Here is a 25,432-nt window from a genome sequence, read left to right as displayed (position 1 = left end):
GATCAAATAACGGCCTTTTGGTCCTCTTCTTTTTACCAAACAACCGAATAACACACCTCTTGTTCCTCATCTTGTTTGAAGCCCTTGCGTTCCGTTCTTCTTAAGGTCACTGTATTGGCGGATCAGAAGCGGGCACTGCTTCCATGGTGGGTTTGGGTTTAGTTACTGGCGTTCCTGAGAAGTGGGGATGGAGCCACTTTGGCCCAGCCTTGTGGGCTTGGAGGAATGCCGCTGTAACCACCTGCCCAAAGGGCCCCCTCCTGGTTCCATCCTTCCCTCCTTCCACCCACAAACAGCCTCTTGCCTCCACAGGCAAGCTACTGGGACAGAATCTCACTTGGGAGGCCTGAAAAAAAAGGCCCCTTAATGGAAAGCACACCCTTTTTTTTGACTCCACTTCTTCCTCAGTCATCTTTTTGCTTCCCCTACACAAACATCCATTCCATTCTGGCCCCTGGCCAGCCGGAGCCCGAAATGTCTGTTTCCGGGGGGAACAACTTATTATGGGGAAAGTAGGGGAATTTCTTTTGGGCAAAGTGTTTGTTGTCCTCAACAATGACCAACAAAGCTCCCAAAGCCAAACCGCATGCATTCAAAAGTTCATGCCTTTTTTTTGGCACCCTCAGATTGAAAAAAAGTGATACAGGGTGTCAAGCCTGCCTGTTGGTTTTTTTCACTGTTGGGTTCCCAAGCATTATGAAATATCCTTTCCAAGAACCTCATCGGCAGTGTTTTTCAACACGGAAATTTTTCTCCGCAATTACCCTGATGGGGTTTTGTGAAGAGAGTTGCAGTTTCTCCCTATGAGGCTTGTTACTCCCTGTCCCATTTAACTGTGGTTTCCTCCTCCTGGTCGCTTTAGATCCAGTTTCCAATATTTTGCAATACAATCAACCCGGCCCCACGGGTCCACCCAGAAAAAAGCTGCCTTCTTTATATGAGGCTGAACTTGGGGGAAAAGGCCCATGGGCCCAGGCCAGGATGATAGAAAAACAACGAATTGCTGTTCGTTTACTCCCCCCGATGTTGGAAAGGAAAAGAAACAAATTTAAAGTGATTTCTCCTTTCTTGCAAGTCCTTTTTTTTGGTGATTGGATTTTGAACTCCTGGTTTTTTTTAAAGATGATTGGCCTGCAACAGACCATTACTTTATACTTCACAATCCAGTTTTTTTGAAACTCTCACTTTTGGTTCCTGCCCGCTTCCCTTCGTTCCTCTTTTTGTGTTTATCCATCCCTTGGTCCGCCAAATAGTCAACCCCCCCCCCGCTCTAAAGGGAACAAAAAGAGACTTTTAAAAGTTTTATGAGACATTTATATTGTTATTTTGCCAGAGTGTGGTTTAATGGTCAGGTAAAAGTCTTATGACATAATTACATACTTTCCATAACACGTATCTGTATGAGTTTCCCTTTGCCTATGTATTACTTTAGTCATCGGACTATTTAGGTATTCCATGAGTTATGCTATTCATATTGCAGCTAAACATACACATATGTAATGTATACAGGAGAATTAAAGGGCATTATGCATTCCCTAAACTATCTAAATGAATAAAAGACTCCTGTGACTCTATCTTACCTCTACTGGTGAAGCAAACAGCACAGTTGGAATACAAACAATGCCATGGGGAACGCACACACAATGATCAAGAAACACATTATGTTGCATAGTTCACAGGGGAGTTCCTTCGGAAATAAACTTAAGAGATGTTATGAGAAATGTCATAAGAGGCATTAGGAAGTTAATGGGACACACAGCTGTGAAGTAATACTGTATGGCCAGATTTCACAGGTTTGGCTCATGCGCTTTCTGTATGCATTCTTGAGCTCATTTGTGTTTATTTATTTCCAGGGGGGCTGTGAAGGTAGATGAAGGAGGAGTGGAGAGAAGCAGAGCCGGAGCTGAAAAGTAATGGTTCCATCTTTAATGAGCGGCTGGGGACCGCAATATCTGGTGACAGAGAGGGGCCCTGTTCCGAGTCTCTGTCACAGTGGAGAGGCTCATCCTAAATCTCGCTCTTATTGCTACGTGCAGCAAGACAATATCTCACTCCGGAGACAGAACTTCAGGTTTTTATGGGTGCTTGGGTAATTGAACAGCAGGCGGAAAAAAAGCCTAATCCACTTATCCGTAAAGGAAGTGTATCCAAACTAAATGACTGGCGAATTTATATTGGCATTCTCTCTTTACACCCTCTCTGTTGCCTTTCACTTGTAGTAGTTTGTCAATGAGATATGTTTGTGAACCAGCGGTGTTTGGAACTGGAGCGATGGTGTCATCTAAGCTACGTGTGTCCTGGTGCAAATAAGCCTGTCAGTTTAGCCACTAGTTCATATGTAATAGAGGACATGACTGAAGAATGGTGGCAGTGCCATTTTATGGCCCCTCAAACCACACTTGTCAGAGAAACCGGCCTACGAGACAGCTCCGATGGGCACGACAAATAGGCTTTGTCTCTGTTTACAATTACCCAACAAAGAGATAGACTATATAGCATTTTCAGTCTCTAAACTGACTCAAGAAAAATTTCCAATGACACAGACTCACTGTTGCTTTTGTCACTGCATGGATACACATTACAGCATAAAGTAAAACAACTTAAAAGTCATACTTTTACTTCCACAATTACAAAGCAACAAAGTGATTCAAATTGTGACAGAGATCCTGATATGACCATCAAGGTGCTGGAGCCACAAGACTGGATATTTTTACATTTTGCATATGTAGCATAATAGTATCAGATTTTCATCTGAATACAGAAGAAAATACAAATGCTATCTCAAGCAAAGCAAATATTTTCACATAGGCCTTGGCACCAAATCAGTTACTTTTTTTTTTTGCTTTAAAATATCCTATTAATCTCAAATTAAGTACTTGATCATAAGATGTTAAGCAGAGTGCAAATATAAGATAATATATCTATACACTTCTCATCTCAATTAGAAGTTGTAAATCCCCTAGAGTTATAATACTTGCAATCACTTTAGCATGTCTCAATTATGCTTTGATTAAAAAGGATGTCTCTGTAAGGACTGGAGGGCTTTCACAGATGAAATCCAATTAACATTCAGTAAAAAGGCCCAGCAGGGATTCACTTTCTAACCAGGAAATCCTCAACCCCCTGTGCAGGCTCGCTGGAAAATCAGCTGTGCTTTTAAAACACTGTAATTACAGTTCTGTCACAGAAAAACAGACAAATACTAATGGTTTGGTTCCTTAATTTATCTGTGAATAACAGTCAAGGATGCACAAACAGGAACTCATTTGCTTGTGCCTTTCTTTTACACTCCACATACATCCTGTCCAACTTCCAGGAACGGGGGCCATTGCATTGTGTGCTGCCACCCAAACAGTGACAGCTCCATAACAAGCCCGGTGCACAGTATGAGCCTAGAGGTCCACTCTGCCAGAGCTACTCAGAAAAGCACTAAAGGCTCATGCAGACAGCTCCTTCCTCTCTATGGACACGCAGAGTCAACCTGCAACACGTGACAGGCCTTCGCCTCAAGCCGCACTGTTCTGCTATTCCCCAAAGTCCACTGTCACAAAGTCCTCACATACATGCAGCGAACAACATATCAAGCACTTTGAGAATATGAGGGTCAGTACTTACTTGGGGAAGCACATGACAATTGTAGGACTGTAGTTAATGATTATTTGCATTATTGATCCTATTTAAGATTAAGATGAATTAGTCACGTGTAAAGTCAATGTCAGTATAATGAAAAATAATCCAGAACCTGACGTCTTCACATTGCTTGTTTTTCAACCAACAGTCTAAAACCCCCAAAATACTGAATTTACAATGATATAAAACAGAGGTAGGTGACAAATCCTCACATTGGAGAAGTTTGAACCAATCACCATTTGACATTTCTGTTTGATAAACGACTTAAGCGATTCATTCATCATCAAAATTGTCAATTTGTGACGCCTGACTATTGACTAATTAATTCATTGATCAATAATTTCAGCACTATCTCTAAGAAACTAAAATACACTCAAACTTATTCTCTGGACTTTGTTTTTCTCTCAGTTAATGACTGTAGCCATGTGTTGGAACCTAATAATATCCGGAAAATGATCAAGGCGAAACGCCAGAAAAATGTCTCCTTTGAAATGTGTGGGAAGCATCTGTCTCTGCCACCTTTGAAACCCAGAGAGAGACATCTGTCTGATGCGGTAACATGTACCCTAAGATCAACATATATGCACACATCTATACATGTCATTCTAACATGCAGCCCTCAGCAAATGATGGTGCCATTTAAAATATTTTTTAAGCAAAAATAAAATGTGTTTCATATTCCCTAATAGGCTTCCTGTAGCACTATGCAATATTTGCCAGGGAGCAGAATATATTTTTCTCTTTTTGAAATTATGATTGGTCTTGTGCGGACATGGAACAGATGGTGTTATCTACCTCGTGGGTGGAAGGAGCAACAAGTGTGCAATTAAAGGCCTGAAGAGATGCCTTCAAGTTCAAAACAGATCAACTTTGGATAGTAAACCAAGTCAGCCATATACTGCAAAATTAAAAGTTCATACCTGGTGCATTTAAAGGGAAATTTGACGTATAGAATACTAAAATATGGTCAAATTAAATCGTCAAGAATTCATAAAAGCTAATGAACAGCTCATGCAATTTCAAGTGGTCAGCAATATGTGGACTGTCCCTAAATTAACTGTTTCTGCATACGCACTTGGAGGTAATCATCCTTCCACAATTGGCTATCCAGCCTTTTTTTCCCCACTAATACATGCTGAGGTTGTAAGTTTTATGAAGAAAAACATGACAATGGAAAAACATAATCCACTGACAGTGGAGTTCAAATGAGTTTAAATGAGAAATGACGCAATGAAAGTAGTAAGCAGTTTGCTCGTCAGCTTTCTCCAATCTATCCTTAAAGGGCTACTTCTGCACAAGTTGGCGTGGTGATGAGGCCACTCTCCTTACTCTTGTGTGGGAGCAACAATGGCCTTGCTCCATTTTTCATTCAAGCTAAGTCAGTATCAATCACATGACACTCCAATGATAGATAGGCAATCTAATAACAGTAGGAGCAAAAATAACTTCACTCACTCAATCCTTGACCTTACGGAGCGAGCAGTCAGTTTGGTTAAAAGCTACAGCTATCACATAAAAATGGATTTTTTTCTTTTGGATCAATTGCAGTGGAAACATTTGAACTAAAATGGCCATAGAAAGCTGTCACTAATAAATAATTGCTGTTGCATTGGATTTATACGCCGCCTCCGCCTCCTCCAGTGCAGCCCATATTTAAGAGGGTTTTTGACTGCAGGCTATTTAGACCGAGTAAAAGACGATGCAAGCAGGTTTGTTCGGAGAAGTGAAGGAACTGCCTTTGGACGAGGAACCATCTCAGCATGTGTAGAGCCGGAGGAGAGACACAATTACCATCAACCGATGGTCGCTATGACACTGCTTATACGCCACACAGGACACAGAGGAAGTGGAGAAACATTTAGGTCACACTGAGTTCAAACAAGCTCACAGCAGTGAGAGTTGAGGACATTTACAGACGCAGCAAGATTTGTTAATCGTGATGGCACAAAATTGATTTAGCAGAAGAGCCGTGTTTACAGAACATGTGCATGACATGGCAAACATCCTGTCTGCAAAGGAATATGAGAAATACTGATGGGTGTGTCGCAGAATATTGTCTTTTTATCTCAATAGCTGTAATTTGTTCCAATAATGATAGTGTTTAGCAGTATGGATCAAGAGTTTTTCCAAAAAATCATGACTTTACGTGTCCGGCTGAAGTGTGTAATTAAAAGTAAGAGCTTCAGATTCACTGTTAGGTTATCCACTGGTTGATGCAGCAAAGGCTTAGTACATGGGGCATTACTTTTTATTAATAAATCCTTTTGAAAACTTTGAGATTAATTACAGTAAGAAGGAAATATAACCACTTAGATTGAGCTCTTTAATGTCTAAAATGAATGTTTAAATTTGAACAGGTGACTTCTGTCATGGCCATACTTTTTTTTAGAAACTGAAGGAAAATTAACAGGCAAACAGGAAATGTTGTTGTTGCTTACTAATCCTTCCCCTGAAGTTAAGTTGGTGAAATCTTACTTTTTTTCCATCTCTTTTGATGTTAGACTTGATGGCTTTTATGTCAACCATGCCTGCTCGTACCAATAGAGTATAAAATAGTAATAATTCATGACTAATGTTCCAAGATTAGAATTAATTGCAAATAAGCTGTATCCCACAAGCACTTGAGTGCCCCAGGTGTCTTGCATGTGCAGCATCCATCTTTTTTCATAAAATAAGATTCTTATCATGGAAAGGACAAAGTATGAATAATTAGCAAAAGAGAGCTCATGACAACGAATCCTATTTTTGTCTTATATCTTCAGTCCAAACAAATGTAAGCCACAGCTCCCAGGGTTTCATCAAACATATCAATATTCAGCTGATAATGCCTTTAATCTGTGGCCAAGAGAACCTTGCATAACTCCCTCCAAACACTACAGGGAGTTTCCACTAATGATCAAAAATGATAAGGAAACATGAAGTAAATAGCTGATAATGAATTTAAATAGGCCTCCCCATTTATAATACAGGACCCTACATTATCAGAGCTGACCTTCTTGGAAAGAAACAAAGCCAAAGTGGAAATATTATATGGTAATGTTGTTCCAGCTTCAAAAAGAATCTAATAATGAACTGTTTGATGCATTTTATTGGTTCTCTGGGGTCTATTGATAATTCATAGAACAGAATAAAGAAAACTTGGAGTTACTGTAGTGCTGCATGTGTATGTTAACTCAATTCAAATGTCAGAGTTCACTACCTGTTAAAGGTTGCTTGATCCCCTGGATTTCCACATTGAGCACCAACTCAAATCTGCTACTTCAGCAGCTGATTGCTGAACTTCCTTATTCATGCTTCAACACTGAAAAAATAATAATCTAAAACAATCATCCTGGATGACTACGTTTACAGTCATGCTAGCAGCTCTGTGAGGTTGCAGAGGAGTGCTTTGACCTAAATGCTAACATCAGTACGCTAACATGCTCACAGTGAAAATGCTAACATTCTGATGTTTAACAGGTATGTTTACCATATTTAGTTTAGCACATTAGCTGTAGCTGTGGGAGTGTTTTTGAGAATTAATACAATATCACAAAACAAAATATTGCGATACAATATTGTTCTTACACCCCTAATGTGAGCATGCTAGCATTTGCCTATTGGAGCTAAACACAAAGTACAGCTAAGGCTGATGGGAATGCCATTAGTTTTGCAGATATTTTGTTATAAAACAAAGTATTGGACAAATCAAAACTTTGACCTGATGATGGTACTATATGGAAAGTGGAGGGATCACCAAAGTTTTATCATTCATCCTGAATGTCCGTACCAAATATCATGTCAATCAATCAAATAGACATTTAAATAAAAAACCGCATGGTGGCACTACAGGTAAAGTCTGTTTTATCCTCTGGGAACCATGAGTGTTAGTATTAGCGCAAATACATTCAGTAGATTTTTTTAAGTATAGCAGTTTGGACTGACCATCTGACCAACTGACACTAACATGTCACCAGTATGGCTAGAAACACTCTAAAATGTAGCAGGAATTTCAATTATGTATCAATAATAAAATTAATCAGCAGGGATAAGTTAACGTGAGGAAGAACACCTACAGAAGATCCTCAACACTAAAAATTGGCTACATTATAAATAAAAACAATAGAAGATTTATATTTTTGTGATCAGCTCTGCGCTGACTGAGTGCAGTCATGTGCCAAAGTTGGATCATGTTCAAAAGACTAAACACTGTTCGTGACTTTATGACAGATGGTAGCCAAAAGGTCAGACACACATGGGGCTCACTGCAGAGAGATCAATCCAGTAGGAAACCCCTGTGTGTCTCTCCCCTTGGGAGAGACGCCACCAAAGGCTTTTTCTGAACTCAGCACGCTACAAAGAGAGACCCCCTACTTCAGGTCCTGATTCCATGAAGGCAGACAGCACCAAGCTTAGAGACGCCTACACCTCATTCATTCACTTACAAGCTCCCAGGAGTCCATTCAGTACAGCACAGTCCGGGGACAAAACTAATTTAACATTCAACTAAAAATATTTAGTCAATAAAATCCTGCTGACTGGGTAATTTGTAAATTACCTGATAACAGCCCATTAGACATGTAAATAGACATTCACACAATAAGAAAAGTCAAAACATGCATCATGAAACACTAAGTTATGTGTTATGTTATATAATCAGCCATCAATAAGAGGCTAACAACATTTAGTATCAAATAGTGTCAACTTTCATCAAATATATAGCCTTGCTTAAACATTTTTGTTATGTGGTGTTAGTGTAACTAAACCCAGTATCACACGTCATATTTGACTGTGTGAAAAACATTTTTTTTAAATGTCTACAAACACCACTAAATATGTATGATGCTTAAAACAAAATTGCATGTCATCAAACCTGAATACAAAGTGAGGTCTAACCTCTGAGACTTGCAAATGAAGCAGTGTTTTCATTCATTTCATTCAATAGGCAGAGGAGCCCCACTGCCTGACTGGATGTTCTATGATCTACTCTTTACTTAATGAGGTGTCATGTACAGTTTATATAAAAGGTATGACCTTATTAAACTGTGAGTGAAAGGGGGAAGCAATAGCTGGGGAAAGATAAATGGCAAGGCTGCGCAGAAACTCATTTTTGCTCATGGGACAAGAGGCCCTCATTCTGATTGTTCAGAGATATATTAATGACATTTGTGGCTCCATTCAAATGGTACTTCAGAATAAAAGAGAGGCAATATTAGAAATTATAATATTTACTTCAAACTGATTTTATTCAGGAAAAACAAATTTGTCAGAAAAATACCTCACTTTTAATTCAGTGTAGCTATACAACAATAATTACTAAAGGCCTACAAATAAGTAGACTTATAAGGGACTAATTACACTGAAATCAGTCGTTAAATGCAGAAACAAGCAAATCAAATTAAGTGCAACTGGGTTTCAGCAAAAAAAAAAAACAACAACCCAAAAATAAATTAATGGATCCATGATTGGAATTTTGCTATAAATGCAGAAGGTATGAGTTTATTTCCCAAAGAGCCGGGCTGCTCTTTAAATCAAACCGCTTTCCTGAGACCGCTCCGAGCTCTCCAAACCCCGTTCTTGTTATTCTTTTCCTTTAACTTGATTTCTGACAGCCAATTCAATTAGGCTGGATATGTGTGGGTGTAAAAAAGGCAACATGACAAACTCAGAAGATGGATGGCAACCTTTGCTTCACCATTAAAATCACAATTGCGTCGTACTGAAGCTCAATCCATTGGCGTATTACCAGCAGCAGCAAAATGAACAGAGCTTGGACTGCAGTGCCAGACAGGGTCATAACTAATCACCTTCTGCTGTTCAGTTGTTCTTGAAAAGGATCTGCATGCTAGATTTTCATTTTCGTCTGCCAGTGGTGGACAACCACATACGGTAGACCCAAAACCGTTAATTAAAAGTCTCTCCACCAAACAAAATTGAAATAAAAAATAAAGCTAATGGCAGACAAAATGTTTTAATTCGGTAAGTGTTTCATTTTCTGACGATAAGGCACGGTGACTCATCAGCCACCAGACCTTAACGGCAGTCCGTGGGGACGTGTTGTCTGGCCGAGCCCCTGTCGGAGTCCTCTGGCGCCAGGGAGGAGCTGACCTGTTGGTAGATGAAGGAGTAGAGGCTGACATCAGGGCGCCGACCGAGGCAAGTCTTGCACACTGAGCTGTAGTACTGCCCCAAGAGATCGTACACCTCCCCTGTGACGGAGACAAGGAGACTGTGTATGTTGTCCAGTCTCTACAGTGGACTAATATCACAGCAAGCAAAATGTGGACAAGTTTCCTGGAATACCAATTAGCCATATCACTGTTTCTAGAGACCACATCATGTACTACAGATTCCTAAAAGGAAATATGATTCCAAAACATAATTAAACATGATATTATTTCTTGCATCACACCCTTGACAGCAATCAAAACAAAAAGGCATACGCACAGTTACATATAAACAAGAAGCAGGCAGAGCGGTTGTTCGGCTTACCGACACTGATCTTCCTCCGAGTGAGAAAAGAGTGCATGTTGTAGACATCTGTCATGAGCTGGCTGTCACCAAAGGTGAAATAGGCTACATCTCGGCCCGCCTCAGCAGCTGCCAGCATCTGGAGCAGAGCTGGAGGAGAAGAAGCCAGTGTTAAACCTCAACAGTGAGACTGGCACAAAAACCTTTAATAGGGCAAAAGGATTGTACTTTGCAAGTCTGTACACAAATAATTCTCATTTTCTTATCCGTAAAAATACAGCAAATTTGATAGAAACAAAGGTTTGTAGAGTCATTCAGTGGCTGTTGCTCACCATAAAAGTGCGCGGCACCAGCCTCTGTGACATGTACAGTAAAAGGTAAGTAATCGGGGGAATAGGTCTCACCCCCACTGAGAACTCTGGATTAGTTACAAAGAGAGGCCAGGTCTGGCCCCAGAGAGCTGTGAATATTTTAAGAGACTGGAAATATGTCTGCTGATTAATGAAGGTTGAGAAAGTGGCCAGTTAACGAGCAAAACTGAATCAACATTTTCAGTAGAGAGCTAAGCTGAATATGTCCCCACTTCAGCAGTTTCTATACCCTGCTTTCTTTCAGCTGCGTTTTTAAAAGAATTATCTGACAATTAAAAAATAGGTGGCTATGTGAGGCCACAGAAGGTAAACCCAGGAGGAGAACTGAAGTACAGAACTCTTCCCGGGAGGCATGTCATTAAGCAGACAGTAGGTGTCTATGGAGAGCTGTACCTTGCAACAGCTAATTAACAAATATGCATGAACGTATGTTACTGTTTGAAAGCACAGTAGGTCTAAATAAAGTAGAAAGCAAGAAACAGAGCTACTACTGTACTGCGAGCGGTTAGCATAAAGTCTCCTGAAGCTCCCTGCTCAGTGACAGTGATACAAGGCTCAGACAAAAAGCTGTAACGGATTTATGGACCCGAGCCGGCGATCAATTTCACTATTAATGAAACATATTAACTTTGTCATTTGATCAATAGAAGGAAGGCGACGAATAGGCTTTAACTAAATGAACGCATTCCCAGAAGACAAATGGATGCCCACACTGATCTGCTGGAGCCTTTCAATCTGAAATGTATTCCGTTATATCCAGGAAAGAAAGCCTGCTTAGACTGCCAAGTGCACAATCAAAGCACATTTCTCTGCACGATGTACTGACGGAAGCGTTACGTAAGTGCTCACCTTTCAGACGTGTGTCACCCCCAAAAACACCACATCCCCAGTTCCCTGTAGCCACTGCCGCAAGGTTTTGTTTTTGCTCCTCAGGGCGAGCAAAGCCACAGTAGGCCTACATGAAGACCGAGTAAAGGGAAGATTTTAGGAAAGGAAATGTTAATACAAAGCAAAACACAATTTGATATGACAGGACTCAAATTCACAAACTTTCAGAGATTTCAAGGAGCCGCTGGAAACATGATATAATGCACTAGGTCAAACAGGGAGTGATTTCAGATTCAGTCATTGCCTTATCATAAGCAAATCCCTTCTGTCATCAAAATTGTGAATGAAACAGGTTGACATTACATCAAGTCATCAGCCACATGAGGCCTGGCCACTCAAGCAAGTGGGGAATGATATGTCATTTGGTACATAAAGGCAAAATCAGCTCTGAGCCTGAGGTCTTGGGATTGTTTCAGGTCACTGGTATGTTTTATAAGAACCAGGCCTAAAGAACGTCTCCACACTATGAAACACCAATGGAATAGAAAAAGCAAAAAAGTAATTCCATTTGCCTGCAGGCCTGTGCTTGACACATCATTCAGTGTATAAAATCAGAAAGGTTGGTTGGCCTGGCTGAACATACATTTTTAACATTTCACACCCCTTATCATTGGTGTGAAATTGGCGTGGGTTTTACATATTAATAACTGCACATTAGGGTCTAAACACATATGCATGAACAAGAGCATTTGACATGTCAGGTGGATTGTATGCCACATGAAGAATTATTTCTAAAAGCAGGAGATGTTAAATGAAAGATCTGAAGGGGCCCAGGACATTCATTTTCACACTGGAAATGAAGTGAAAAGTGAAAATGAATTGTGAGTGCCCATCCTCCCCCTGACCACTCATAAATTCTTCCTTTGAAAGGGCAGATATGACAGTTAGCTGAACAATATTCGAAACAGGATTGATCTTTATGTTGGTGCATTCTTCACACCCTTGTCAGAGCTGTCAAACTCCTCCATGCTTTCTGACAGCAGACTTGACAACATCAACATCTTGATTTTTTTATTACGAATGGACATCTCTGACTGGGAAGATTGCACACATGCTGAAATTCCTATTTAAAAAAATCTGTGATGTAAATTCAATAATTAGGATTAATTGCCATGATGTCATTTATGTTCATTAAAATTCAGTATGGACCTAATGGACAGTGTAATAAATAAGATTAAGCTTATTCTCTACAAAAATGACAATCCATCAGTCTGTATTACATACACTTATCTATAATTCAAATATTTAAGTGAGAAAGGTAAACATAAGTCTTTGTGATGACACAGTTTTCCGATTATCAACCTAATGGATTGGCACTTAAGTCACTAAATCGGTGTAAACCAAATGTGAAGCGAAATGTCAAATAAAGTTAAAACATAGCATTACTGCATACAGTGTTAAAGAGACGCAACTATGGAAGATCAAAGCGTAACATCAAAGAGCAGTGCTAGATTGCCCCCATACTTCCACTGCCATAAATTATACAAACTGTTCATTTGTCTACAAAACAAAAATGCACTTACAGCAGCACTTGCCATGCAGTTACTAATACCCGTTTTCCTATAAGCGGACACCACAGTCTGACCTAAACCAGGGCCAGAAGCAAGAGTAAAAGGCACAACCCAGTACTCATGCTTTGTGACATGCAGAGCAAAGAAACTTAATAGCAACACAACAAAAAAACTCAACAAAATCAAACAGGAAAAACATATTAAAAGAAAGATAAAAGATAACCTTGTTGAGTTCTCGGTTGATTTTCTCTGGGCGAAACTGTTCAAGAAAGTTCCTGAACTGCAGCGCGTCAATGGCCACAATCTCTGTGCATCTTCTCTGCCACCCATCTCTGAAACAAATCAAAGAATTGGTTCAAACGGGGCAATCGTTTTTGGACTAACCGACTGAAATTGCCCTTCCATGAGGGGTGAAACGTAGTATTGAGTTATTATTTGAGCATTTTAAGGTCTTTCAAGGATGCAATAAATACCTTGGAGTTGTGTCCTGGTGGCTGCCACTCCACTGGTAGGTCTGAGCATAGCCTCTGTATTTACTGTACTGCTGTGTACCTGGTAATAACAAACAGGGACACTGGTCATATAACCACTGCAAAGCATTAACATATTACTCTTGACATTTAAACATGGTCAGAATTAAAGAATACTTGCAGTTGTGTTTAGCTGGCACAGCTCAAAGGTAGATAAGATTACACTGAGTTAATAGGCACATTAACTCCAGTTTAGGCACTTCCATTAATACACTATAGGTGGTGGATAAAGTATGCTAAGATTGTGTGGCTTAGAAAAGAACCATCTACATATATATTTAAATATTTACTCATACAAACAATAAAATAACAGGTAAACAGCAAAAGTAAAAAGAGAAAAGACCATATTGCACAGACATCTAACAATACAAATTGCTTTAAAAATTCCTTGTAATGACGAAAGGTTTTCGGGGGGTGTGTCTGTAGTGATTCTCCCTGATGTGATCAAATGAAACAGGAGCAGCTGTCTCCTGACAAGAGGAAGGTCAAGTTATTAGCCCCATTGAAAACCCTGTGAGAAGCAGCGACTGACCGCCCACAGGGGAACACTCACCACCCATAAAGGGGGAGCGGAGGGTGGGGAGGCAACAGCACAGTCAAACAAATGAGCCCACAAATTAACTTCCCATTCATTAGCAGTCATTAGTACCTGGCTGTCGAGAGCACTCGCTGAGATGCTTCATGCTGCAAAGTGAATAAACCAAGTGATTAGTAGTGTGGCCTTGGTGAGCAGGTATTAGGAAGCGCACATAGGGGGGGGAGGGAATCTCTAGAGCGCACTCCACTTGACAGACATTTCACAAATAATCAGCCTGCCTCTCACTTTTTTTAAAGTAATAAGCAAAATTACTGCCTGACTAAGAAACTGAAGCACCTTATCTAGTTCACCAGTATGCCATTAAAACAAACAGATTTTTACAATCCGACTGGCCACATATAGACATCTCAACCTTTACCAACCTAACGACCATTTGTATCAACACTAAACCGAGAGCTCTTATGCTATGAGCATAATTTATGGATGAGAAAAAGGAGGTATGGTCTGCTCGTTCATCAGATTTCTGGCTCATAAGATAACAGAATCTCCAGTTTGTTTGCGCTGTTCAATACCATGTTGAGAGTGGCATTCCTTATGTAAGTATATTATGAATATTCAGCTTTAAAATTCAACTAATGCATTACAACAGCGACAGAAAACAGCCAAGTGGAAAACTAATCGCTTCTTGAAGTTGGCCAAATGAACTCTAAATTAAACAGTTCAATAATTTACCAATACAATGAAATTACTTTAAGAATATTTTTAAATATTCTAGTGATGTTAAAAATAAGATATAGAAATGTAAAGCATGTTAAGTTCACCATGAGATACCACAGACCATTGGTGTAGCTGATGTTTAATGCTCCCACCATAAAACTAAATGGCTTCATACAAACTATTCAAACACCTGACCTTCGCTGGTCCTCCAAAAATACCAAACTCTATGATCAACCATATTTGCGTTTGAAAGGAATAACCTTTATGATTTAGATTTTTTATATGCAATCCATTTGTCATTTAAAAATTGTTTGGCCAAGGAAAGATGTGTCTGGTTATTAGAAATGATTTCTAAATAACAAATAGGTTGCATAAAAATCAGCAGGTATAATTCACAATGTTCCTGAAGGTTGTTCCATTCATGTGTAAATACATCAAAACAAAAAGTGTCTCAAATTTCTTGTGGACAAGAGACTGTAAAAGGTCAGAGGCGCATCTCATTGCCATGTTGAGGCAAAAACGGGCAGCTGAGGACATTTGCATGTAAACAAACAAGGATAACACTGTTACAGTAACATCAAATACTGTCAAAAGTAGGTTTCAAATAAAGTCAAGAAAAAATTCCCTATATCTCCTGTTTGCGTCAAGCCTGCTACGCATTTTCTGGTCAGTACTGCCATCAACGAATCATATAACTTCTCCTTGATACTGTTTATACTTTTGACCGCCCCTATGGCAGCCAGATATCTAGCAATCAAGGAAAATTCAATTAGGCCTGGGCACTTTTGCAAATTTCAGTGCAGAGGTAAGATCCATTAGCTCCCCCACTGTATGCCAAAACGTATCAGAGGGGAATGTGATTTACCACATGGCCACAATGCAGCTATGGCTTGGACTTTTACAACAGGGGGACAAGAGATATGGGCAGGGTTTAATAAAGATGATGGAATGGAAGAGTCCATTAGCGGAGCAGGTCTTGGGCAGGTCTTCCAGCTATAATTAATTCTGGGCCCCAGTAATAAAGTTAAGTGGCGTAAGTGGAAGCGAGGAATAGATGCCCGGGAAGAAGTCTGAAGGTGACTCCACTAAAGCGAGAAGACCTGATGCAGCGGTATGATTGCCGATCAGGAGGGTGGAGGCTCTGTTGCCTCACTTCCTTAAACCGACTTGTTATGCAATATAAAGGCAATTCATCTATGTACGGGTGATGGGCATTTTTAATTGATTATTACTCATTTAAACATAACATTCTGGTGAATTTAAGTCTTGTTGACCCTCCTTTTCCCACCAACTCCTGAGGGAAATATCAGGAGCTATTGACCAATTAGCAGCTAATATATTTAGCTAGTTGCTAACTTTGTCTATCTGCCATTTGGTGCTGAACATCTGCCTGTTTCTGGAAACAACGCTGATGACAGTGGTGAGAATGAGCCAAAACAATAAAGCTAGGAGCTGGAAATCAGAAACAATGCGCTGAAACACCCTGTAGAGCTGAGGGGAACTGAAGAGTAACAACTTATAGTCATTTGATTCATTGTTAGTATAAAAATATTGATGTTGCTTTAAGCCTATATGAGAACACAATGACAGGGCACAAGTGTATTTACATGTACAACAAAAAACCACTAGTTTTATGTTTAAACTTCATTGTGCACTGTTGGGATTAAATTCACTGTAGCAGTTACAAGGCAGGGAGCTGCCATTTGCTTTTGCACAGCTATTTAATTCATGTCAGGTAGCATGTATTCAGACATGGCTCAAAAGATCTATTTAAAAAGAGGTCATGATTTTTATTGACCCAGGTATAATATACAGACATTAGTGATTTAAATGGTTTTTATTGTTGCAGAATTACAGTTGTGTAGGCTTCCTTTAGTTTTGACTAGCTATTACTATGTTACATAACATCCGTTGTGTAACGTCTTCATCAAACGCAATCAAGCAGCTACAGGCTAGACAAAGTGTCAGACAGATTTACAAAAAAGAAGAAAAAAACAGACAGGAGCCATCAGCCTCCTGCTGGGACTCCTCAAGTCTAGCTCTTGTTACTTGGTCTTACTAAGCCATCCCAGCCTTGTTGTTTGTTGCAACCACTCAATATTGAAGTCAATGGGAATTACTCAACAGAAAGACCCAACAGAGCAATCAGGACAGCCCAATCTCCAACTCCCGACTGATGTGACTCTCCCCTTTGCAGCCAATCAAAAGGAAACGTGACAAGGACAGATGCAGAAAACAGGGCAATTGCCACAAACATCCTTTAGCCTCTTGCTGGGCCAGGATGGGGTAAATTGGAGGTGTGCAATGTGCACGCCATGCTGTGTGTGACTAGAGATGCCCATTGTGTTTCCTCTGTCAAATTATATGTCAAGCATAAGAAAAGTGAAGCCGGGGCATTATTGATCTGATCTGGATCAACGGACTAAATCATGAATAATTGAATAGTGTGATTCCTTCAGTGGAAATTATTGTTAAACAAGGTGACCACTGACCTGTGATGATCAGACATTCATTATGATCCAGGGCTTCAGTGAAGAGTCGAGAAACAATAAGCTCGGGGTTGATCAGGAAACGGATTTCCTCCTGAACTAGACCAGAACTGGTGACCCCTCCTCCCACAAACTGATTGGCGAAATCCACCTGAAAATCAAGACAGATCACTGATGATGAAACACACAAAGGAACATCCATGCCCTTGCAGAATCTACTGAGTTGTTTAGTCACATGCACATATTCTTATAAAACAAAACTGCGAACACAATTTAGATGAAAGTAACTGAACATTTCCTTTGACTGTGAAATGTATAGTTTTCCAAACTTGGACAACAGGAGTAAAACACCTCATGAAAGGGTCTCAGCCCTTTGTCTTTTATCTGTGACAGAATCCCTGACAAGCCGATTGTGAAAGGAGGCCTGAGGTGCTGGCATTACTCAGACATCTGTCCCCCATGCCAAAATGAACTCTCAAGAGGAACAGCACTTAAGTGTGCTGCTGCCAGTAGCAAACATCAAAACAAGAGAGCAGTCCTACGGTCCAAAGCAAACATCTCCCTCCAGTCATAACATGCTGCTAAACTGACTGCTGACTGATGCCTGTGATATCTTTTGCTGGTTGTGTTCTTTCAGGTTTGTGGGCAGATTTGTGACAATGATTTACTTGTTTATTTCAGCCTCTTTATGATTCAAAAGAAAATATTCATGTCATCGTTTCAGCTCAGACACAGGGCATGACAACTCATTTTTTTAGCCAGAAAGCAGCCATGTGGAACATATAATCCATTTTCAGGACTGACAGTTGTTGCTCATTGGCCTGTAGACAGCCCAGACCAACCCCCATCACAACCCCAGGAAGAAGCTGCAAAGGGGTGAGCAGCAGTCTGAGAGCAGATCTCCCCAAACTGGTCACTCAACTCTGGGACAGCGAGCCAGCCTCAAAAGTGTGCTTTGACAGGCTGTCAGGACCACCCCCACCCCAGCAGAGCATCCATCAATCCGGACCGCAGCGTGCCCCGGAGCTGGTCATGTGTGCACGTCAACTGTCAGCTTGTGGCAACTGGAGGCAAACAAAAGGTGAAAGGCAGAGCGGGCCATCCTGACAGTGTAAAGGAAGCATGGCCGACACAAAGAGCAGAGGAGGCTCAGAGGCCTCGACCCCAGTCCCAGCACGCACTCCCTGCAACGTGTCACAGGCTCCCTCAAAGGCCTTTTCAGCAGTAGTAAGCATTCTGGGTGAAAGACTCCAGAATGCGGTGGCTCGGTGATTGACTACAACAGAGGGAAAAGAGGATGGGAACCAAGCACACGGAGAAGTGTCTCTCAAACTAAGAGCTCCTTCGAGGAAAAGGAGGATTCTGCAAGGTAAAGTCCTTCTAAATCATACTATCATGTTATCTTTTCCACAAGTGAACTTCCCCTTCTCTGTGTCTTACCTGAAGCATTCCATAACCATCATCCTCAATGGACCCTTCACAAGTAATGTGGAGCTTTGTGAGTGGAGTCTGCAAGCTGAAACACAAAGAATTCATTGTTTTTTAGTTATGAGCTACAGTTGAGACACTGGATCTTTGCATGCTTGAATTTAGACTGCAGGGATTTGTGGCAGAAACAATTGACATACTACTACTGCTAATGGTGGTAATAACATTTTTCTTTGATTACAGTGTCAATATACTACACCTTCTCCAATTCAGAGGTTTGTCCAGGCTTTTTCGTGTAAATGTTACAAGTCCAGTAGGCTCTAAAAAGCCCAAAAAAGGGAAGTGAGAAATGTCAATATTGTGTCTTACTTTACATCAATAACAAGGTATTTGAAAATGAAATCTGAACACCTACTTTCCTCAGTGAAGCTCTTGAAATAGCACATCAGGGTTTTCAGCTTCTCAATCTTTCTTGAAGAGGATCCCTCGAACAGTCTAAGGGGCCAGAAGAGATTATGAATTAATTTAATTCAATTCTTGTTGATATTTGACTACTATTATGTTCCTCTGTAAGAAAGCAGGTTATATATGGCATCACAGCCAACCACCAAGTCTTTCAGTTTCTCCAACGATTAAATAACTACAGCCAAGTAAAGGAAAAATTACTCTCTGTATAACCAGCACCATAAAGACACAAGACCTCCACTTTGGCCATGTGAGTTCAGTCATGCTTTAACTTTTGATATGAATTAGTTCATCCCTCACTCAGCTTCCCATTCAGTCACTCGCCGATTATGTAGGAGTTCCTTCGTTGTTACGACAATGGAGTTGCCCCAGGCTTGCCATCAAAGAGTCACACTCATGTGCCACTTCACAGCACTCACACAAAAAAAGAAACAGAGAGGGAAACAGGGCTCCCTCCTTGGGGATACATTAAGAAGCCCTGTGTCCCTTTAAAGCAACAGTGTCCTCAGGAGGCAAAAAAGGTCAATCCCCCGGAAAAATAACACACACAAAGCTGTTGGTAGCGAGGTGCAATGGGTGGGTTTGAATGCACTCAGCATTAAGCCCACCATCTCCCTCCCGAGCAAACTCTATAAAGAACCACACAGCCCGACTCACATGCCATAATAAATAGAAAGAAACAAAATAACGACAAAAGCTTGATGCACTGAGAGCCCTTCAGGGGCCAGGAAGCTCCTTCGTCGAAGTCAACTCCTGCATTAATTTCTACTTTTTGTCAGTGTGGCCCTTAGAAAAAATTGTGCTCCATGCAGTCCTCAGGGCATACTTTTTTGACACAAGCTAGCCACTAGTGACTTTTAGTAACAAATAGCAATATGGTCTGGGAAATAAAGTTAATACGCAATTATATAACATCAATATACCCCCCACAGATGTCCAGAAAGCAGTGATGTAACTCAGGAAAGGGTATAAGTGACTTCAGTATGTCTAACAGCTGGGTTTCTGCATCATCCGAACCAGAGAACACTTTTCAACAGGGAAACCCAGCCTGGAAACTCTGCTGGAGTTAAATGTACTTCAAAATAATAAATACAGTTTGCTGAAGTGCCATCGTTTTATCTTGATGTAAATGAGAAGTCTGCATTGAGATAAAAGAATATCTGCAGATAAAAAGCTTTGTTTTTATTTTCTCTACCTATTACTGTGAAGCAAAAATACAGAAATCCCTCAGATGATTACCAAAAGTAATAAAACAAAAATAATTTAATGATAAAAAACACACACTTCAAAACATTTAATATCTGGCCCGCACCAAATTGGTGATTCAGGACAGATTTTAGTGGCAGGCTAAAAAGACGACTCTGGCTTTCCTTTCAACTCCCAGCCAAACCTTCATGTGAATGAAATACTGATGCGATTGAACTCTGTTACAGCCTTCTGCAAAACAGCCAATGGCCTTCTCCATTGTCAAAAGCAGCCATCTGAGTCAATGTTAATCTAATTCCCTGTTCCATTTAGGTAATTACACTTTGATGCCAAAAGAGATGGGGGACATGACTGAGCAGTGATCTGCAGACTGATTTTGCATTACACCACCCAGACGATCTCCAGTGAAAGCTTGCAGGGATTAAAAGAAGACCCTTTTGCTCTCCTCTTTGTCATATTTGTATTTATTACTCTGGTAAAACTGACAAGTGCCAGAGAAAGATAGAATGGCAAAAAAATAACTCACATTATATTGAATAGTTCTGGTGAGTAGAACAGGCTAATAGAAATGTCTGCCCTGTACTTTAAAATGTGATTACACAAAGAAAAGCTCAAAACTGACTGATTTTTTTTAAAACCTGATTTCTTTCTGATCAGTGTGTAAATAAGTCAGACTGATCACTGTCTCTGATGAATACACTCGTTATAAGATAGTGTTTGCTCATGTGTAATTAAATAGATATACAATGTAAACCCAGCCAGAAGATACAATGATACGTGAGGAAAGCATATACATTAGTGCCCCCTCATGGAAAGTTGTCACAGCAGCATCATTTACAACCTGATCGTGTAACATCATGTATGAAACAACCACATCCCTAAATTACCTAAAGAAGTTGATGTCTGGGTAGTTGTAGTACTCGGTCTTTCTGGAGTTGCGTCGGGGGAAGGTGCAGAAGAAGGCGTTGGCGAGCAGACATGCCACCTGCTCCTGAGACATGGTGATGGAGTGGTTCATGCCTCCCTTGAGGAGGGGTATCGGCTAGAGGAGGAACAGGGGTAAAGCGAAGGAAGGTCAAAATAATTTGTTTTGTCAATTTGCCAAACGAGACATTGAAGTACGTTGTATAAATATACTAATTTGGCACCACTCTGTACTTCTTGAATCACCCATCATAATTACAATCAACCTCAACCCTTGCTCACCGGAGACCCATACTCCTAATAAAGGTTATGGGTTTATAAATAAACAGTGCATGTGTATTAGCAATTCTGTAATGACTATGGGAGGGCTTGTTGCCCTAGGAACATGGACCGACAGGTAAAATGACCAAAATGTTTGGAAATGACCAATTTATAGTTCTTTAATATTCAACACATTAAATTAAAATTGCAAGCTATTTAACAGGTTTATATGTTGTAATAGATCAGCAATGTAAGAGCCCATTCATTTTTCTTTAGTATTGATTTCTTCATCTCTCCACCTCAAACACAGATTAGTGGTCAACCGATATGGGATTTTCAATGGCCGACGCCGATGCAGATATTTAGAGACCTGGGCTGCCAATGGCCAAGACATTTTTTATTTATCGGCCTTGTGAGCAAACACAGTTTTCAGCAGAATCGGTAGAATTTTAGCTTAATTTTAGACTAGCTGCTCAATTTTCTATCCATCAAAAGAAACTAACTATTTACAGAAATCATTAGAGGACAGAAATCAACTCTTATACTTTAACACACATCTTTCTATGCTTCTAATGTGTAGACCGATGTTTAGTTTTGATGGCCTACACAGCACAAATCACTAAACACTGTTTCAGTGTTGTTTGCTTGGTTGACGTTTTTATGTGTGTGTGTCACTTTGAGTTTTAAATTAATTTAAACACTAAATTAAACACACAAATTAAACACACAGATACTACGGAAAGAAAGGAGAAAACTAATTAGATTGGCTGCTTGGCCAAATGAATACACAAAAGCCCTTTTAATGAACACAAACACACGTTGTTTATCATCCACACACCAAAGAAACAGATGACCAAAAGGACTATAAAACATCGGACAAATGACCCTCAATAGCTATGTGCCTTGACCTCACCATTTTTACCACCATTTTACAAGATTATTTGTCATGTCGTGACCTTTGGGATCAACCTGCTGCAGTGATCTACTGTATTACAGTCCAGTGAAGCAGTGCCTGTTGGTTAGTAATGGTTCTTACCTTGGTACAGAGCTCAGATGCTCTCAGTGCTAATTGCACCATGTCTGGCAGCAGGGCGTCAAACAGATGTTCAGCCGCATCAGGCTCCAGGACCTTGGAGAGAGCAAGAGATCTGTTTATGTTTGTTGTTTTGCCACAAAACTCAGCTGTGACATTATTAGATGCTGGGGATGATTAGTTTGAGAAGGACAGATAACATTAACAGCTCTGATCCATACCAAAATGTTGAGACTTTAAGTACAATTTTACAGAGAAACAAATATTAATTACATATAAGCAATACAGAACATCGAAAAGCAATACCCCTCAATAAAAATTAGTATAATTGTAATACAATACTGTGCCTGCAGATGTAAAACAGCTAGTATTAAACATTTATAGGAGTTCATATTATTAACATTCGGGCTTTAGCCAGACAGTTTGTCTATAATAGTATCACCAGCACCGAAGATTAAAGTAACATATCAACCATCCATGACTTCACAACACTGCCTTAGTGCTCCGACATATCTAAGACAATATATGCAACCCCTGTTTACACCCATATTTGCTACAAAATGTCAGAATGATCAATCACAGAGCAATTTCATCAAGGCTGCACGGCCATGCCAGCTGATTAAACAGTCTTTCTGGAAGAGATGCAAATGACCAAGCATTTGAAATAGAAAGGACAGTGTGTTCCCAGAACAAGGAGCCTTGACTGGTGATTTAGCCTGGGACATTTATATTATGGCAAAGGAAGCCTGACTAAACACTGTCATAAGTAATGACCTGGTTGACATTGTAAACTGTTCCTATGGGCGTAATAAATGAAGGCAGTTGACAGGGCGAGGGAGTGGATATAGCTGAGATAGTATAAGCCAAGCTCTTTAAATCAGCAGAAGACAGTACATCAAATCAACTGAACTTAACTCTCTCTATGACTTGATACAGGTCTGTACATCACACCAAACTGACAAAGTAATCAAGCAAGATGCGGGGGTGTGAGCAGTGAGAAACCAGAGCTCCCATACAGATTTAACACAACGCCAACTCCTGTTCTGAATCCCCACAGTTCCGAGCAATAAAGCAATCTGCTCGGCTGCGTCTGCGGACGTGTGACCATGTAAAAATAAAAGACTTGCACGCTCATAACCGTAAATACAACACTGGTTGGGGCTGGTGAAAGAGAAATGAACAAAACCGATGCTGTCCGTCAACTGCTTTTCAGTTATTCATAAGGTGTGCGTGTCGAGATGAATATTCAATGAAGCTGCCTGGCCCGTCACTCTATGCCATTCATGTCTACTTTTCTCTGACACTCAAAATTATTCTGCTACAGTGTCTCCAATATGGCATCTCCAGGGGAAAAGTAACAAAAATGGCGTACATTACATTGCACTGTTTGCAATTCCCCATTTTGCTTGCATGTTGCACTAGAAATAAATCAAACGCGTAGGATCCTCTCTGATTGTTTTTAAAATGAAATGTCTAAACAAACTTCAACACTATATTCTGTGAGCTATATGAGCTGCTTTCTATCAATATATTAGAGGTACTGTACATGTAGCCTAATTGCTACCACACCTTCAGCATATTAGACTATTAAAAACACAGATTCATTACTCAGTCAAGCTGTGAATAAATTCTGCAGGGACAGAAGAATTAAACATTCTTCGTTTAGAGGAACTGTGTGTGTCAGCTTTGTAATAAAAGGGCATAAATGAAGCAAATATATTTTGTGTGATCTACAATGACATAAAAAAAGGTTACCTGCACGTGTCTAACATAAAACACAATTGTGACACCTTACATTTTCACAACTGTAGGGTCATATATAAGATTTGGTGTTTACTGAACAACCAATCAATTCAATCAACAAATAAGTGAGTGATCAAATGTTTCATTTCATGCGTTACAATTACGTGGCACCTCAGTTCAAATACAACTCTATTTAAATATATGTGATGTATTCCAGTAGATACAATCCAATCTAGCTGCAGCAGCAAAGCTCCACTATGGCTAAAGCCTCTTAACATGTTCAGATTTTATCTAATAAAATTCCCATTATTGCATGATTGATGATGACATACATACAGGATACAATTGATTCAACGGTATAAAGCTGGAGTAAAGCATTCTCTGGGATGTAATGTCAGCCATTTTTGACACGTTACTAACTGTGACCTTTTGGCAAAACATTATATTATTTTTCTATACTCCCACTTTGCCTCTAAAGGCCTGCAACATTTTCCTGTGTGAAATCCATTACTGTTCTTGTGCAAAATGACACATTTGACATACTGGCATTCAAGAGAAAAGCTCTACATGTACTTTTTTTCCTGAGATGTGAGATATTATTCAAAAAATTTAGCTGGTGTATTCTAGATGATGCCATACAAAACAGAGTGGATGAGTGCTCCTGTGCGATAAGGGATATAAAGCCTATTATCTTACAGGTTCACGGATTCTAGTATAAAAACACTCATGTCACAACATGGCCCATCTCTCCAAATGGAATATTCCCTTTCATGAGCCAGAAAGTACAGCCCTCCCTGATTCTCTACACAGGATGACGCAGAGCGCATCAAGACAACAGATGATGGATGGCCTCCAAATGAGACTGGAGAAGACAACCAATGAACCAACAGTGCTCTGGCCATAATGATACAACCCATGCCTATCTTATCTTTGGCCTATAAAGAAAATAAAAAAATAATAAAACATTTTTTCTTATCCAATGTTGCAAAGATGTGCACATACACACTCATAATGCTTGATAAATCCTTGGAACAATACAGAATAAACCTTTTCACAAAACCTATGAAACTTTATTCCCACACTTTACCAAGTATTTACTTTAAACATATTGACTCTCAATCACTCTACGTGACAGTCTCATTATACAGCATACATTCCTGACTTGGTGACTACATCGATATTGATTTACAATGCCACTTAAATACTGTTCATACCAAGCTAAATCTAGGCTGGTGTCAAATGAGACAT

General features: G+C 40.0%; 1 protein-coding gene across 3 annotated transcripts in view; it reads right to left on the bottom strand.

Moving 5' to 3' along the window:
• Positions 1–8,821: 8,821 nt before the first annotated feature.
• The window catches only part of LOC118328231 (poly(ADP-ribose) glycohydrolase-like), a 21,401-nt gene continuing 4,790 nt past the window's right edge, over positions 8,822–25,432 (bottom strand). For all 3 annotated transcript variants that reach the window (XM_035661866.1, XM_035661857.1, XM_035661874.1), the window contains 11 exons: positions 22,445–22,537; positions 21,111–21,265; positions 18,968–19,047; positions 18,812–18,872; positions 18,565–18,640; positions 17,128–17,275; positions 13,324–13,402; positions 13,074–13,182; positions 11,301–11,406; positions 10,102–10,230; positions 8,822–9,818 (listed from right to left, as the gene is read on the bottom strand). In XM_035661866.1, coding sequence (XP_035517759.1) covers positions 9,643–9,818; positions 10,102–10,230; positions 11,301–11,406; positions 13,074–13,182; positions 13,324–13,402; positions 17,128–17,275; positions 18,565–18,640; positions 18,812–18,872; positions 18,968–19,047; positions 21,111–21,265; positions 22,445–22,537 — 1,212 coding nt within the window. In that variant the 3' untranslated portion in view covers positions 8,822–9,642. The remainder of the gene's footprint in view (positions 9,819–10,101; positions 10,231–11,300; positions 11,407–13,073; positions 13,183–13,323; positions 13,403–17,127; positions 17,276–18,564; positions 18,641–18,811; positions 18,873–18,967; positions 19,048–21,110; positions 21,266–22,444; positions 22,538–25,432) is intronic.

Source organism: Morone saxatilis, unplaced genomic scaffold (genome assembly GCF_004916995.1).
Source record: "Morone saxatilis isolate NCDOM2014 unplaced genomic scaffold, NCSU_SB_2.0 Contig1, whole genome shotgun sequence".
NCBI classification, from domain to species: Eukaryota; Metazoa; Chordata; class Actinopteri; family Moronidae; genus Morone; species Morone saxatilis.
Note: the sequence above shows the minus strand (reverse complement) of the source record. Positions and strands in the feature narration are given on the sequence as shown.